Source organism: Echinops telfairi, unplaced genomic scaffold (assembly GCF_000313985.2).
Source record: "Echinops telfairi isolate 266 unplaced genomic scaffold, ASM31398v2 ScPeMD7_7407;HRSCAF=8445, whole genome shotgun sequence".
Classification (NCBI taxonomy): domain Eukaryota; kingdom Metazoa; phylum Chordata; class Mammalia; order Afrosoricida; family Tenrecidae; genus Echinops; species Echinops telfairi.
Window position 1 is genome coordinate 7,341,002 of NW_022111307.1, and position 14,104 is coordinate 7,355,105.

At 40.5% G+C, this 14,104-nt stretch overlaps 1 protein-coding gene across 4 annotated transcripts in view; it reads right to left on the bottom strand.

The window, feature by feature from the left end:
- VPS8 (VPS8 subunit of CORVET complex) overlaps positions 1-14,104 on the bottom strand; it is a 285,882-nt gene that overhangs the window by 125,172 nt on the left and 146,606 nt on the right. For all 4 annotated transcript variants that reach the window (XM_045296423.1, XM_045296425.1, XM_045296426.1 and 1 more), the window contains one exon: positions 3,183-3,254. In XM_045296423.1, the coding sequence (XP_045152358.1) occupies positions 3,183-3,254 (72 nt within the window). The remainder of the gene's footprint in view (positions 1-3,182; positions 3,255-14,104) is intronic.

Consider the following 14,104-nt stretch of genomic DNA (forward strand, 5'->3'; position numbering starts at 1 on the left):
TAAGAGCCCCCAATAAAATGACCTTTTAATAAAAAAACTAACAACACACAAGAACAGCAATTCACCAGCAGTAATAGTCTAAGTTCTTAATAAACTTTGGTCTCTTAATTTAGATCATTGGTACTATTTAGTATAGCTTTAAATTCAAAGTCAAATGTAATCAACTTGCAAACATTTCCTGAATATCTAATAGGTCTCATGTAATGTGCTAAATTGTGGTCATGTTAAAACAGTGACAAACAAACAAAAGTTAATGAAAGAAATCTTCAGTCTCTACCTTCAAGAAGCTCCAATCCAGAGAGGAGAATATACATGTGGACAATTAAAATACGGCATGAACAGAGAGAAACGCAAAGTGCTAGAGAGGGTTCAAACAGTTTCGCATGGAAGACAGCAGGGGAAAGTCTTACAGAAAGGGAAAGAAAAGGCATGACGGTGAATGGAAATCCACATGAAGGCTGTACAGTCATAAAGGCAACATGGAGAGGCAGTGAATTCCAATAATTTAATATGAAGAGTACACTACACAGGCTATGTTGAAGTGGGAAAGAGGAACAGTTATAAAGAAACCAGGGACCAGACAACACAGGAGGAAGGTGGATGCCACGGGAAACCATTTAGATGGGTGTGACAGAAACTGCTCCTGGTAATTATATATGTTTTTCCTTCTTTCTTGGTAACAGAGTTCCTTACTTTGTAGCTAAACACAGGATCACCCACAATACAGGTTACCTTTCTTTTTAGCAGCTAAAGCAACCATATATCTAAGTTCTGATAAATATGATGTAAAAGGAGTACAGTTTAGAACTACTTTAAAAAAATCATTTTATTGGGGGTTCATACAACTCTTATCACAATCCATGCATATATCAATTGTGTAAAGCACATTTGTACATTCGTTGCCCTCATCATTCTCAAAACATTTGCTCTCCACTTAAGCCCCTGGCATGAGCTCATTTCCCCCCCTGCTCCCCTCTCCCTCAAGAACCCTTGATAATTTATAAATTATTATTTTGTCATATCTTACACTCTCTGCCATCTCCCTTCACCCACGTTTCTGTTGTCTATTCCTGAGGGATGAGGTTATATGTAGATCCTTATAATTGGTTCCCCCTTTCAACCCCACGCTCCCTCCACCCTCCCATTATCGCCACTCTCACCACTGGTCCTGAAGGGATCATCCGTCCTGGATTCCTGTGTTTTCAGTTCCTATCTGTACCAGTGTACATCCTCTGGTCTAGCCAGATTTGTAAAAATTTGGATCATGATAGTGGGGGTAGGGGTAGGGGAGCATTTAGGAACTAAAGGAAAGTTGTATGTTTCATTGTTGCTACACTGCACCCTGACTGGCTCGTCTCCTCCCAGTGACCCTTCTGTGAGGGGATATCCAGTTGCCTACAGATGGGCTTTGGGTTCCCACTCTGTACTCCCCTTATTCACAATGATATGACTTTTTGTTTTTTGATACCTGATCCCTGATCCCTTTGACACCTCATGATCACACAAGCTGGTGTGTTTCTTCCAGGTGGGCTTTGTTGCTTCTGAGCTAGATGGCCACTTGTTTACCTTCAAGCCTTTAAGACTCCAAACGCTCTCTTTTGATAGCTGGGCACCATCAGCTTTCTTCATCACATTTGCTTATGCACCCATTTGTCTTCAGCGATCGTATCGGGGAGGTGAGCACCCACTGATAATGATTTTTTGTTTTCTGATGCCTGATAACTGATCCCTTTGGCACCTTGTGATCACACAGGCTGGTGTGCTTCTTCCATGTGGACTTTGTTGCTTCTCAGCTAGACAGCCGCTTGTTTATCTTCAAGCCTTTAAGACCCCAGAAACTATATCTTTTGATAGCTGGGCACCATCAGCTTTCTTCACCACATTTGCTTATGTACCTGCTTAGTTTAGAACTTCTAAGAAACTTCCTTTAAGAAAAGAAACACTTCTTCCTGAATCCAGGCTGGACAGAATTAACATGGGATGGCTGTGCCCTAAGACAGAATCCATGTGCTTGGATAACAGCAGCACAGAATCAAACCTGTTTTCTTGGTAAAACCTGTATCTCTGAAGCCATTTGATGAGATCAGACTTCCTAACCCCAGACTTACTTGAGAAAAATAAATTCCCATGATTATTGTTATTTTGAGTGTTACATTACACTCACAGCAGGATTTAATTCCACCTAATCCAATGAGGAGCCATCGAATAATAGCAGGCAGAGGTGAGGCAAGATCACAAAACAAAAAAGAAAAAGATTAAAGACAGGGAGACCCTCTAGGAAGGCATTTTGGATCCATAAGAACCACCGAGTATGGAAGTGGAATTATTTGGGATTTTAGCAATCCTATTCTCATATTATCACTGCTTATTTGCAAGGTTAATAGCTACAAAGTGAGGAGCTCTGTTACCAAATGTAAAGACATGTGCTTTGAAAAAGATAAAGAACTACTACTGCACATGTAGTGCAGGAATGTTACGTACAACTTTTAAGTTTGGTCTCCAAAACCTGTGCTCCTAGGATGCGATCATTTTAATCAAAAGTCAGCTCTGTTGTTGAGAATAAGGTAGAAGTTGTTAAAGGGAAGGAACCTCCATTTTACAGCCAAACGAGCAGAATGAACAGGCCATGCTTTCAACTGCAAGCCGACACTGGCCAGGCCGCAGCTGAGCAGATGAAAGGAAGGGAACCTGTCTCTGCACTCAGTCGTGAGCAACAGCACGGAACTCCACCCAGCCGTGTGCTGGATCTCGTGCACTGGAAGCTCATCTCTGGGTGCTGCCTGGCCCTTGAAGGCCATGGGAAAACTATGGCCCTCCCTTGGCGGCATAGGGACGGCTGCTGTATGAGATGAGAGCATGCTTCTTATGGATACTCCCTTAAACCACTCTGAAGTTCGAGGCTAGCATTGCATGTAATCACAAGAACACAACCGTTGTTAAAATAAGCATTTATCAAGAGTAGCATCCTGTGTGCTGCAGAAAGCTGAGATATATTAAATGTTGTCTGAATGAACGATTAGCATTTCATTCAGCTCTTGGGAACAAAGGGTTCATCAAAAAGGATTTAAAATATAATTGCAACCTATTCTTACACTAAATAGGAGTATTTTACGACTTGCTACAAAATAATCAATGATCTTAATATAAGCATCACTAAAGTCATGTATTCCTTAAATACTTACTTTCAACAAAATATCCACAATTCGTTGTTGATATTCCACAGCTTGCTTGTCATTTTTAAAATCTTCAAAAGTCTAAAGGATGAAAAAAAATTTAATTATTTTTTGCAAATTGTTGAAGGCAATAAGATATTAAATTGTTTTTAAAAATCCAAGTAAACCTCTCAGGACCAGGGGTGACAGTGGCGATACCAGGAGGGAAAGGGGGTGTAGAAAGGGGGAATGGATCACAGGGAGCTACATATAACCTCCTCTCTGGGGGACGGGCAGCAGAGGGGTGGGTGACGGGAGACGCCGGACAGTGTAATATAAGATACAATAATAATTTATAAATTATCAAGGGTGCATGGGGGAGAGGGGAGGAGGAAGGGAGGGGGAGGGGAAAAAAGGAAAATGAGCTGATTCCGGGAACCCAAGAGGAAAGCGAATTTTGGGAATAATGAGGGCAACAAATGTATAGATGTGCTTTACACAATTGATCTGTGTATTGTGATGAATTGTATGAGCCCCAATAAATTGATTTAAAAAAAAAAACTTTCACCTAAACAGAATAAAATATTTTTAAAGAAAAAAATATCCAAGTAAATTCTCACATAAGATAACTTTTCCTTACCTATCTTTAACAATAAGTTGTTTCTAGAGAATAAGTGGAAAGCTACAACATTTGATATCACATGCTATTCAGAGACTTAAAAGTAGATCAACAATGTAGAAACTGAGCAGTTACCATATAATGAGAAAGTGGTTTCTGAAAGGAAGTCGGGAAAGGTCTAATAGCAAAGAAAATGAGAAGCAACAGTAATGGCAAGAGGCAATTTAGGAGAAAGGGTTTGAGGCAGGACAAAGGAAGGCCACACGCTTGGCCATCCAGTCTATGCATTTGGAAATGATAACTGAAACGTAGTTTATCAACTGCCATGAAAAATAATCTTTATGATTTCTATGACAACTAAAAAGAAATGATCTTCAAAAACGGTATTTTAAAAATTATAATGGTAAAACTGTCAAACTGCGAAAATTCTTCACGCTTACTTACAAAGACTAAGTCTCCTATTCTAAAAACACTGCCAATCAAATCAGAGGGGATAAATGGTGCAGTTACAGAACTTCCATATGGAGAGGAAGTTAAGGCAGCATTAAGAAAGAACACACTGCTATAAACTGAGAAAGATAAAAGCAAATTTCAGGGTAACCCAAAAGAAAATTAATAAATAGTCTTCAAATAAAAAGAAAATCACAAAGATTCAGTAAACATAAAATCAATAGAAACACCCAAAACAAACAATCATATCAATGCAAATGAGAAGGGTCGAAGTGGAGACCCAAAGCACATTTGTAGACAATTGGACATTCCCTCATAGAAGGGTTACAAGGAAGGGACGAGCTAGCCAGGGTGCAGTACAGCATCAACGAAACACACAACACTCCTCTAGTTCCTTAATGCTCCTCCACCCCTCATCATGATCCCAGTCCTACCTTGCAAATCTGGCTAGACCAGCGCATGTACACTGTACAGATAAGAGCTCTTGGCACACTGAATCAGGAACAGTAATGAAAGTAGTGACACCATGAGGGTAGGGGGGGTGGGGGGAAGGTGCGGGGAGAAAGGGGGAATGATCACAATGATGGACGTATAAACCCCACCCCCCACCGCACACACACAAGGGGACAAGCAACAGAAATGTGGGTGAAGGGAGACAGCAGATGGTGTAAGATATGAAAATAATAATAATTTATAATTTATCAAGGGGTCACAACGAGAGGAGGAGGAGCTGATACCAAGGGCTCAAGTAGAAAGAAAATGCTTTGAAAATGATTATGGCAAGAGTTGTATGAGCCCCCAATAAAATGATTTTTTTTTTAAAAGAAACTACACAAAAATTGATTATAACATCCTGGTTACCATAACAAGATTAACTACACCATTCAGATTACAACATCGCAGGGAACAATATTGGAAAATAATTAGAACAAATGATATATTGAATAATAACCAAAACTAATTGTGGTGTCCAGAACCTGGGATCATGGGAGTACATTCTAAAACTAACCACCAGCAGAGACTTTCCCATCAGGGGAAGGAGAACAGGCAGGTCAACTAGCAGCCAACTTTCCAAGATGGGAGGGGGGAAGGGGCAAGTCAGTTAGCACTTAACAAAAATTGAGTGTCTTGGGAGGGAAAAACGAGGAACTGATACCAAGGGCTCAAGCAGAAACCAAATGTTTCGAGAATGATGATGTCAACAAATGTACAAATGTGCTTGACCCAATGGGTGTATGTATGGATTGTGATAAGAGTTGTATGAGCCCCCAATAAAATGATTAAATTAAAAAAAGAAAAAAGAAAATGTGTAAATGTGTTTGACACATTGGAGGAATGTATGGATTGTGATAAGAGATGTAAGAGCCCCAATAAAATGATTTAAAAAAAAACAAACAAAAATAGAAACAAAGGAAACACACAAACAAAAAGGACTCAGTACAGAAAAGTACATGTAACAACACATGCACACCAACAACAAAATGACAGCAACAAATTCATGCCTATAGATATATAAGTGGATTCAATGCACCAGTCAAAAAACAGAGATGGGCAGATGGATAAGAAAACAGGGCCCATCAATGTGCCGTCCAGAAGAGATGCACTTTAGACAAAGATAAATACACAGGGGCTTTAAAAGGTGCATAGAAAAATTATACTATCTTTTAATTTAACTTTTGCACAAACATTTTAAAGCTCCCTACATAACTTAAAAATAAAAGGATGACAACTATATCATGCAAACAGCAACCAAAAAAGAGCAGGAGTCAGTATCAATTTCTAGACTTTATGGCAAAAGTTAGCATAAGAGACAAGGAAAAGCATTACAAAATGATTGAAAGGTCAATCTGACAAGAGGGCAAGACCATAACAAGTATCTATAAACCTAATGAAAGAGCTTTAAAATAACATAAACAAACTTCAACAGAGTAGAAAAGAGAAATAAGACAATCTCATGATGATACTGGTGACTTCAATCACTCTGGATGACGAGCAGAACAGCTAGGAAGAAACTCAAGAAGAGTTTCTCAAGGTGTGGACGATGTAAACAACACAATCAACCAATGCGGGCTCACACACACACAGAAGACTTCACCCAGCAACAGGGCAGTGGACATTCATTTCCACAGCACAAGGATCATTCCCCAGAACGGAGGCAAGCATCAACAAAGCAAAACAACCTTGGAGTAATATAAATTATCTTCTCAGACACAATGCTATAAAACTAAAAATCCCTAACAGGGATGTCAAGTATATGGGCATTGAATAACACTCTGCTTAAAAACCACTGAGTAATAGAAGAAATGAAAAATGAAATAAAAATTTTAAAATCCTAGAATAAATGAGAATAAAAACACAATACACCAAAACCTTTGTGACATAGCAAAACAGGACTCAGAGGTCAATGTGAAGCAATAAATGCACATATCAAACAGGAAGGGCTAAAACCAGCACTTTACCCTTAAAATCTAGAACATACAACAAGACAGCAAATAAAGTCCACGGTCACAAAAGAAACAAATGAAACTGAAAACAATAGAAGGAGCCATAAGATTAGAAGTGGTTATTTGAAAGGATTAATAAAATTGACACACCACTGTCAAAATTAATAGAAAGAGAGAGAGATTCAAATAACACAAATGAGATACGAAATGGGTGATGTTAGATTAAGTGAAATAAAAGTAACAATAACAGGACATCATGAAGAACTATATCCAACAAATTTGAAAACCTACACAGAATGGTTGTAGGTAGAGAAAGTTCTCAATTAACACGTAATAAAGTAGAACATTTGAACAGATTAATAATAAAAGAAGAAACGGAATAGGTCATTAAAAACAAAATAAACCCTTCCAACAATAAAGGTTCAGGCCCAGGTAGTTTCACAGAGGGTTCGACAAAGCACTCTGGTGGTCGAGTTGGCCCATTCTGCTCAGACTATTTCGGAGCATGGAATAGGAAGGAATATTCCTGAATTCATGCTATGAAGTCATGATTAACTTGGTACCAAAGCCAGGCAAGGGCATCACTAAAAGAAAAAAATTATAAACCAATATCCCCCGTGAATAGATAAAAAAAAAATCTCAACAAAATCCTATGCGACAGAATCTAACACGGCAGTTCTGAATCTGAGGGTTGTGACCCCTTCGAGGGTCAAACAACCCTTTCACAGGGATCACCCGATTCCTAACAGTAGCAAAATGACAATTATGAAGTAGCAACAAAAATAATTTTATGGCTGGGGGTCACAACATGAGGAACTGTATGAAAGGGTTGCGGCATTAGGAAGATTGAACCACTGCTCTAACACAATAATAATAGTACACCATGACCAAGTGGAATTCATACCAAGTATGCAAATACGGTTTAACATTAGAAAACAATCAATGTAATTTACCACATAAATAAAGGGTAAGAACCAACGGATCATATCAATTGATTTGGAAAAGCATGACACAAATCTAAAAGCTTTTCCCGATAAAAACTCTCAGCAAAATAAAAATAGAAGGGAAATTCCTCAACAGAATGCAGGACATTTACACAGAACTAATAGCCAACATCCCCAGAGAGACTGAATGGGGATGAGACCAGGACGCCTCTGTCACCACCCCTATTCAATACTGCAGCAAAAGAACTCGAGCAATAGCAGGAAAGGGAAATAAAAACATTTAAAAAAAACCCACACACATAAATTTGTAGGAAGAAGTAAATCTATCCATATTTGCAAAAGATGTGGCCCTGAATATATTATATTATAAAACCCCAAAGATTATATAATAAATCAATTGAAACTAATAGAAGCATTCAGCAAATTGGCAGGGTACAAGGTTAACAAACAAAAATCAGGTGGATTCCTTTAAATATCAAAGGGAATCCTGAAAAGGAAATCAGGAAAATACCATTTATAATAGCCACCAAAAATACTTAGGAGGAAACCTACTTAGCTACATAAAAGATTTATACGAAGAAACCAAAAGAGACCACTAGAGGCTGTTTCTACAGAAATGGAAGAACATACCATACCATGCTCATGGACAGGATGTCTTAACATTGTGAAAATGTCAACACTGCCCAAAGCAACCTACAGATGTCATGCAGTCCTGATCCAGATTCCATCCACATCCTCTAAAGAGATGGAAAACTAATTACTAACTCTATTCAAAAAGTAGAGCGATACCAGATAAGAAAAGCATTACGGAAAAAGAAGAACGAAGTAGGAGGCCTCATACTTCCTGATCTTAGAACCTATTTCTAAGCCACAGCAGTCAAAATAGCCTGGCATTGGTACAAAAACAGATGCACAGACTAATGGAATAGAATTTTACAACCAGAAGTAAATCCATCCACCTTTGGATATCTCAACTTTGACAAAGGGTTGAGGTTCATTAAGAGGGGAAGAGATAATTTTATCTCTTTCACAAATGTTGCTGACAAAATTGGATATCCTCTTTCATAAAAATAAAATAGATTCATACCTTACATCATATACAAAAACCAACTCAAGATGGATCAAAGACCACATGTAAAATCTAGAAATATAAAGATCACCAATGAAAAAAATACAGACAAACTTAGGACCTTAATATATGGCACGAGCTGACTATCACACAGAACTGAAAATTCACAGACATCAAAAGATAAACTAGATGACGGGGGCCTTCTAAAAAGTAAACATTTGAGTGCATCAAAATGTTCAAGAGTAAACAGAGAACCTACACACTAGTAAAATTAAAACTTTGGCAATGACATATCTGACAAGGGGACTAAACATTAAAATTTATAGAAAATGTCAACACGTGAACAACAAAAAGACCATCAATCAATTTAAAAATGGGCAAAACACATGAAGATGCTTTGCCAAAGAAGACATTCAAGTGGCCAGCAAGTGCATGAAGAGATGCTTGCCATCATTAGCCACTAAAAACCTACTGCCCTACACTTAACTACCTTCTAGTCGATTCTGATTCATAGCGACCCAATTCTGACTCATGGAGGCCAAGTAGAACTGCCTCTTTGGGTTTCCAAGGCTCTGAGCGAGCAGAAAGCCTTGTGCTTCTCCCAGAGTGGCTGGTAGGTTCATACTGTTCAACTTGTGCTTAGCAGCCCAATACTTATCCAACTACACTATCAAAGGTTTCCAAGGCATTTTATAAATCTTTATGGTGCAGATAGCACCATAAATCAAACAATCAATCTTGAGGTTAACAGTCCAACACTTATCCAGCGATGCAAATCAGTATCAGTGGGATATCATCGTAACCCAACACTACTAGCAATAATAAAAACAGAAAACAACAAATGCTGGTGAGGGTGTGGAGAGATCAGAACTTTCACACATTCTGGTGGATTGTAAAATAACATAGCCACTGTGGAAAATGGAATGGTGTTTCCTTAAGAGTCAGAAACCGATGCCACATGATTCTGCAATCCTGGAGCATGAGCCTTGTGACACGAATAGATACATCCACACCCGCATTCATCGCAGCATTATTCACAACTGCAAAAAGATGGAAACAACCTAAGTGACCGTCAGCACACGGACGGAGAAACTGCAGTTACGTACATGCAACCAGATACTGTGCGACCTTCAAAAAGAAAACCGTGAACCTCTCACAACGTGGATGAACCTGGAGGGCATGATGTCGCGTGAAATCAATCAATCACGAAAGGACAAATATTCTGATACTTTAAAAAAATGTTTAAAGGCTGTACACAGAAAGAAAAATGCTTTGATGTTTATGAGCGGGACAAAGGGAGGGTGGGGTGGGAAGAAAGTGACTAACTCCACAGCAGACACATATTAATAGGGTGAAGAAAAGGCAATCCACAGTCAGGGGAGGTCAGCACAAAATGACCAAAGCCCAGGAAGACACAGGAGGGGCACAGGAAAAAGCAACCGCTGCAAATCCTACTACATCATCAATCCTGCAGTAACAGTAAACGCAAACAATAATTTAGGAGTTGGCACATGGATAGCTCTGCAAGCTGAACAGGTGTGGGGCATAAGTGCATACATATGGGCGTATGTATACACGCAAGCACACATAGGTTTGGCGTGGAGATTTCTACATATGCATTCGGATGTGTTGTGACTATATTCAGGTATATACTGCAGGCCATAGAAGGGCAAAGTTATCTAAGCTTCCTAGCCATAACCAAACACTAGAAGGAAGGACTGAGCCATTGGGCTTCAGGGGTTAGGACAGAGTCTCAGGGGCATACAAGTTAACTGGCATAACATGGTTCCTGAGGGCAAAGCTCTTGACCCAAATTTGGTGAGTAGCAAGTTCAGGTTTTAAAAGCTGTTGAGTGGCCATCTGAGATAAAACTACTGGTCTGTTCCCATCTGAAGCATAGAGGAGTGAAGAAACTCAAAGGCGCAGGAAAACAATGAGCCCAAAGGACTACAGAATCACACAACCCACAGCCCCTACTGGCTGCTCAGCCCCTAGGAGCCTGAGACCAGAGAACACAGGTTGCTACCACGAATGACCCTTCTGGGAGAAATCACAATAGAAGGTCTTGAAGAGAGCATGAGAAAAAATGCAGAACGAAATTCAAAATCATGGACAAAGACTAGACTAGACTGGCATGATAGGGACTAATGGAACCCCTGAGACTACTAACCCCCACAACACCCTTTAGCCCTGGAACCGAGCCCACTCCTGGAGATCACCTGATAGCCAAACAACAGACAGGCCTACCGAGTGCACAAGAACCCAGGTGAGGAGCAGATTCCTCAGAGCTATCAGCCCCAGGAGACCTTGCATTTGAAACTGCAAAAGGGTAGCATGTGCCCCCAAACGAAGCTCAAAAACCGGACAAGATAGACTGATGGAAACAGGGAGCCCAGGGAGGTGGTGAGAAGTGTGCCCTTAGGTTGCACCGCGGGGACTGCAGCTATGAAGGAATGTCATGAAACAAAGTTTATATAAGCTGTTGAATGGAAAACTAATTTGCTCTGCACACTTTCCCCCAAACCACAGTAAAATGTTGGAACAAAAACCACTGCCAAATAAAGTACTATTTATTTTATGTGCCTGCTCAAGTAGATCAAATGCATTTTGACTAGAACATGCATCAGAGCAAATAGCGGCACTGAACTTTGTCTGGCAATACAGAACAGAATGTCACAAAAATGGCTAGTACCCACAGGGCACAACTATGAGGGATTGAAAACGTATCCATTATCAAAACTTGAAACAAAAAATATTTATTGAATAATAAAAATGATGAAGAACTCGCAGATCTGTCCTGGCTTTGACTTGGCACACTAGGCTCTGAGAATGTTTCAGATACGCAAGCAAATGACTGACTGCTTGTTCCTGAAACAAGGAAATGGACTCCTTCTTGTTCTAAGAGATAAAAGAGGAATCTCGGCGCTATGAACTTTCAAGACCACATCACAATTACACTCAAACCAGACTGCCTGCTGCCCTTCACTGTGTCCTCTGATGCCCCGTGCTTTGGGGGTCGGTTTTCTCATTGGCACGCCCTGCCTCCTCTGCCCATCCAGCCCATGGCAGTCTGGTCACAAACAACTGTTGGACTGTGCGACTCAATTAGTTACAGGGAAAGATAATTTTAAAAATTTTCATTTTCTTTAATTACTGCTTTGCTGTGAGGTAGTTGAAAAATGCGGAAATGAGTTACCAAGGAGACCGAAGGAATTTTCAATCTGGAAGGCTTAAGGAGCAGAAATTTTGACTTGTAAATGGATTACACTTGACTCTGACTAAAGACAGGTAGATGGCCTAGAAAGTCTACCAGTCCTCTTTTCTGCTTGATCAGAAACACACATGCCAGGCTGTCGAAGTGAGATGTCAACCTACAGGTACAAACAGAAGCAGCTACCTGCTAATAAAAGTGCTGCTCAAATGCAGCACAGAACTATCGAGAATTAGCAAGCATTTCCCAAACTAGGGCAGTGACAGAAAGGAAAAATATAATTTTCCTTTTGTCAGCACATATTCACGGCTTTGAAACAGATATTTAAAGTTTGTTTCTGTACGTACAATTAAGTAGTTAATACACTACAGTGTGAATATTATGATATATATGACATATTTTGGTCTAGTTAACTGCCACCAAAGTGGCATTGTTAGACTATAAGCATGTTGCAAACAGTTCCTAATTATACATTGCTCATTAGAGGACACAAAATGCAAAGAAGTCCTAGTGGAGAATCACAGAGTTTGAACACACAGAAACCAACTCACTGCCACCGAGTCGATCCCGACTCATAGCGACGTTGTAGGACAGAAGTGCCCCTGTGGATGTCCGCCTGCCACTCTTCACAGGAGCAGAAAGCCTCGTCCTTCTGCCCTGGAGCAACCAGTGGGCTCGAACTGCTGACCTTGTGGTTAGCAGCCCCGTACATAACCCCACACAGCTGTGGGCCTAAAGACCAATGTCACCTGTGAACCTGTCATAAAAACCTTATCTCTGTCCTGTCTTCAGAGACGCTCTGGTGGTGCTACAGGGTAAGTGGTGGATTCAGACCCGCCAGCTGCTCCGAGGGAGACAGACGAGGCTGTGTGCTCCTGTAAAGATGTTGAGATAGTTTGTTGTGCCAGCCTGGCCGATAAACACAAGTAGGATTAACTGAAGAGCGGAGAGATAATGGCTCGGTGAGCCTCGCCTTTCTTGTCTCTTGCTCTTTGATCACCGGACCAGTGTGCGGCTGCCTTGCTTGTCCTGTGCCTCAATTTATAGGCTATACTACCTGTGGGACGCCTAACCTGTGGACTGTGTCGCTGTAAGTTGAGGTCCCTTTAAGACATCTCTGGAGCTGGGGACTGGCGGTTAGTTGATAGTTGGTGATCTGCCTTGTGATTGGCTGCTGTGCTGAGATAGCCTCGCTCTCTCTGTAAACAGAGGGAGATCTGGCAGCAGACTAGACTTGAAGGACTGCTAGTCTTTCACAACTCTCTCTCACGGGAGTTAGTTGTACTAAGCCATTTGTAGTGCTTTATAATTTAACTGTTCATTTCTTGTATTATATATTTATCTGTATATGATTTAACAGTTCATTTCTTGTTATATATCTAATTACCTTTATAAATAAATTTATTTAATTATCAGCAATTTGGTTTTATATCTCTAGAGAACCCTGTCTAACACAGATGTACAGCCTTAGAAACTCTGTACAGGTTCACTGTCAGTTGGAGTCATCTTGATGGCAGTGGGTCTGGAAGGGGGCATCTCAAGGGAGGGAAAAGGCTTGTTCAATACTGCAAAAATCTATTAAAGGAATGCCTCAAACAAACAAGCTATAAAAGAACCCCCATAAGATCAGTTGGAGAGCTGTAGCACGAAGATTTGACAGAACCCAACACAAATTCCCGATGAAAGCTCCCAGCCAACCACGATGGGCAAGGCGCTTTCTCAAGCTCCCAGCAAGCACCGACAGAACCCCCAGCTCAGGCGGTGGCTCTGACTACTCCCTGCTCTGCTGGGCCCACCTCTTACACTTACAGACTCAGTCACCCAGGGTTCTCCTACATTCTCTGAACACACATAGCTGTCCTGTTTCCAGGCTTTAAAAACATATTCTTTCCTGCCTGGAATATTTTCCTGACCCTCCCCCTGTCTAACATTTATTCATACACTCCATAAGACTCAGCGTGGCCGCCATTCCCTCTAAGAACCTTCCCAACCCCCTGCCAGAGATGCTCTTAAGTGCCCCTGCAGTACCCTGCACGCCCCTTATGGAGCGTAGTAGACCATGTTCAGATTATTTATAAGTCTGCATACACTCCAGGGCCCAGTGAGATTACTTGAGATAGAAGTACACATACATTTTTGGAAGCAGATTAATGATTCAGAGAAAGACTGTTTTGAAGCTTCACGGTACACGTGATATATCAGATTTCAGCCTATG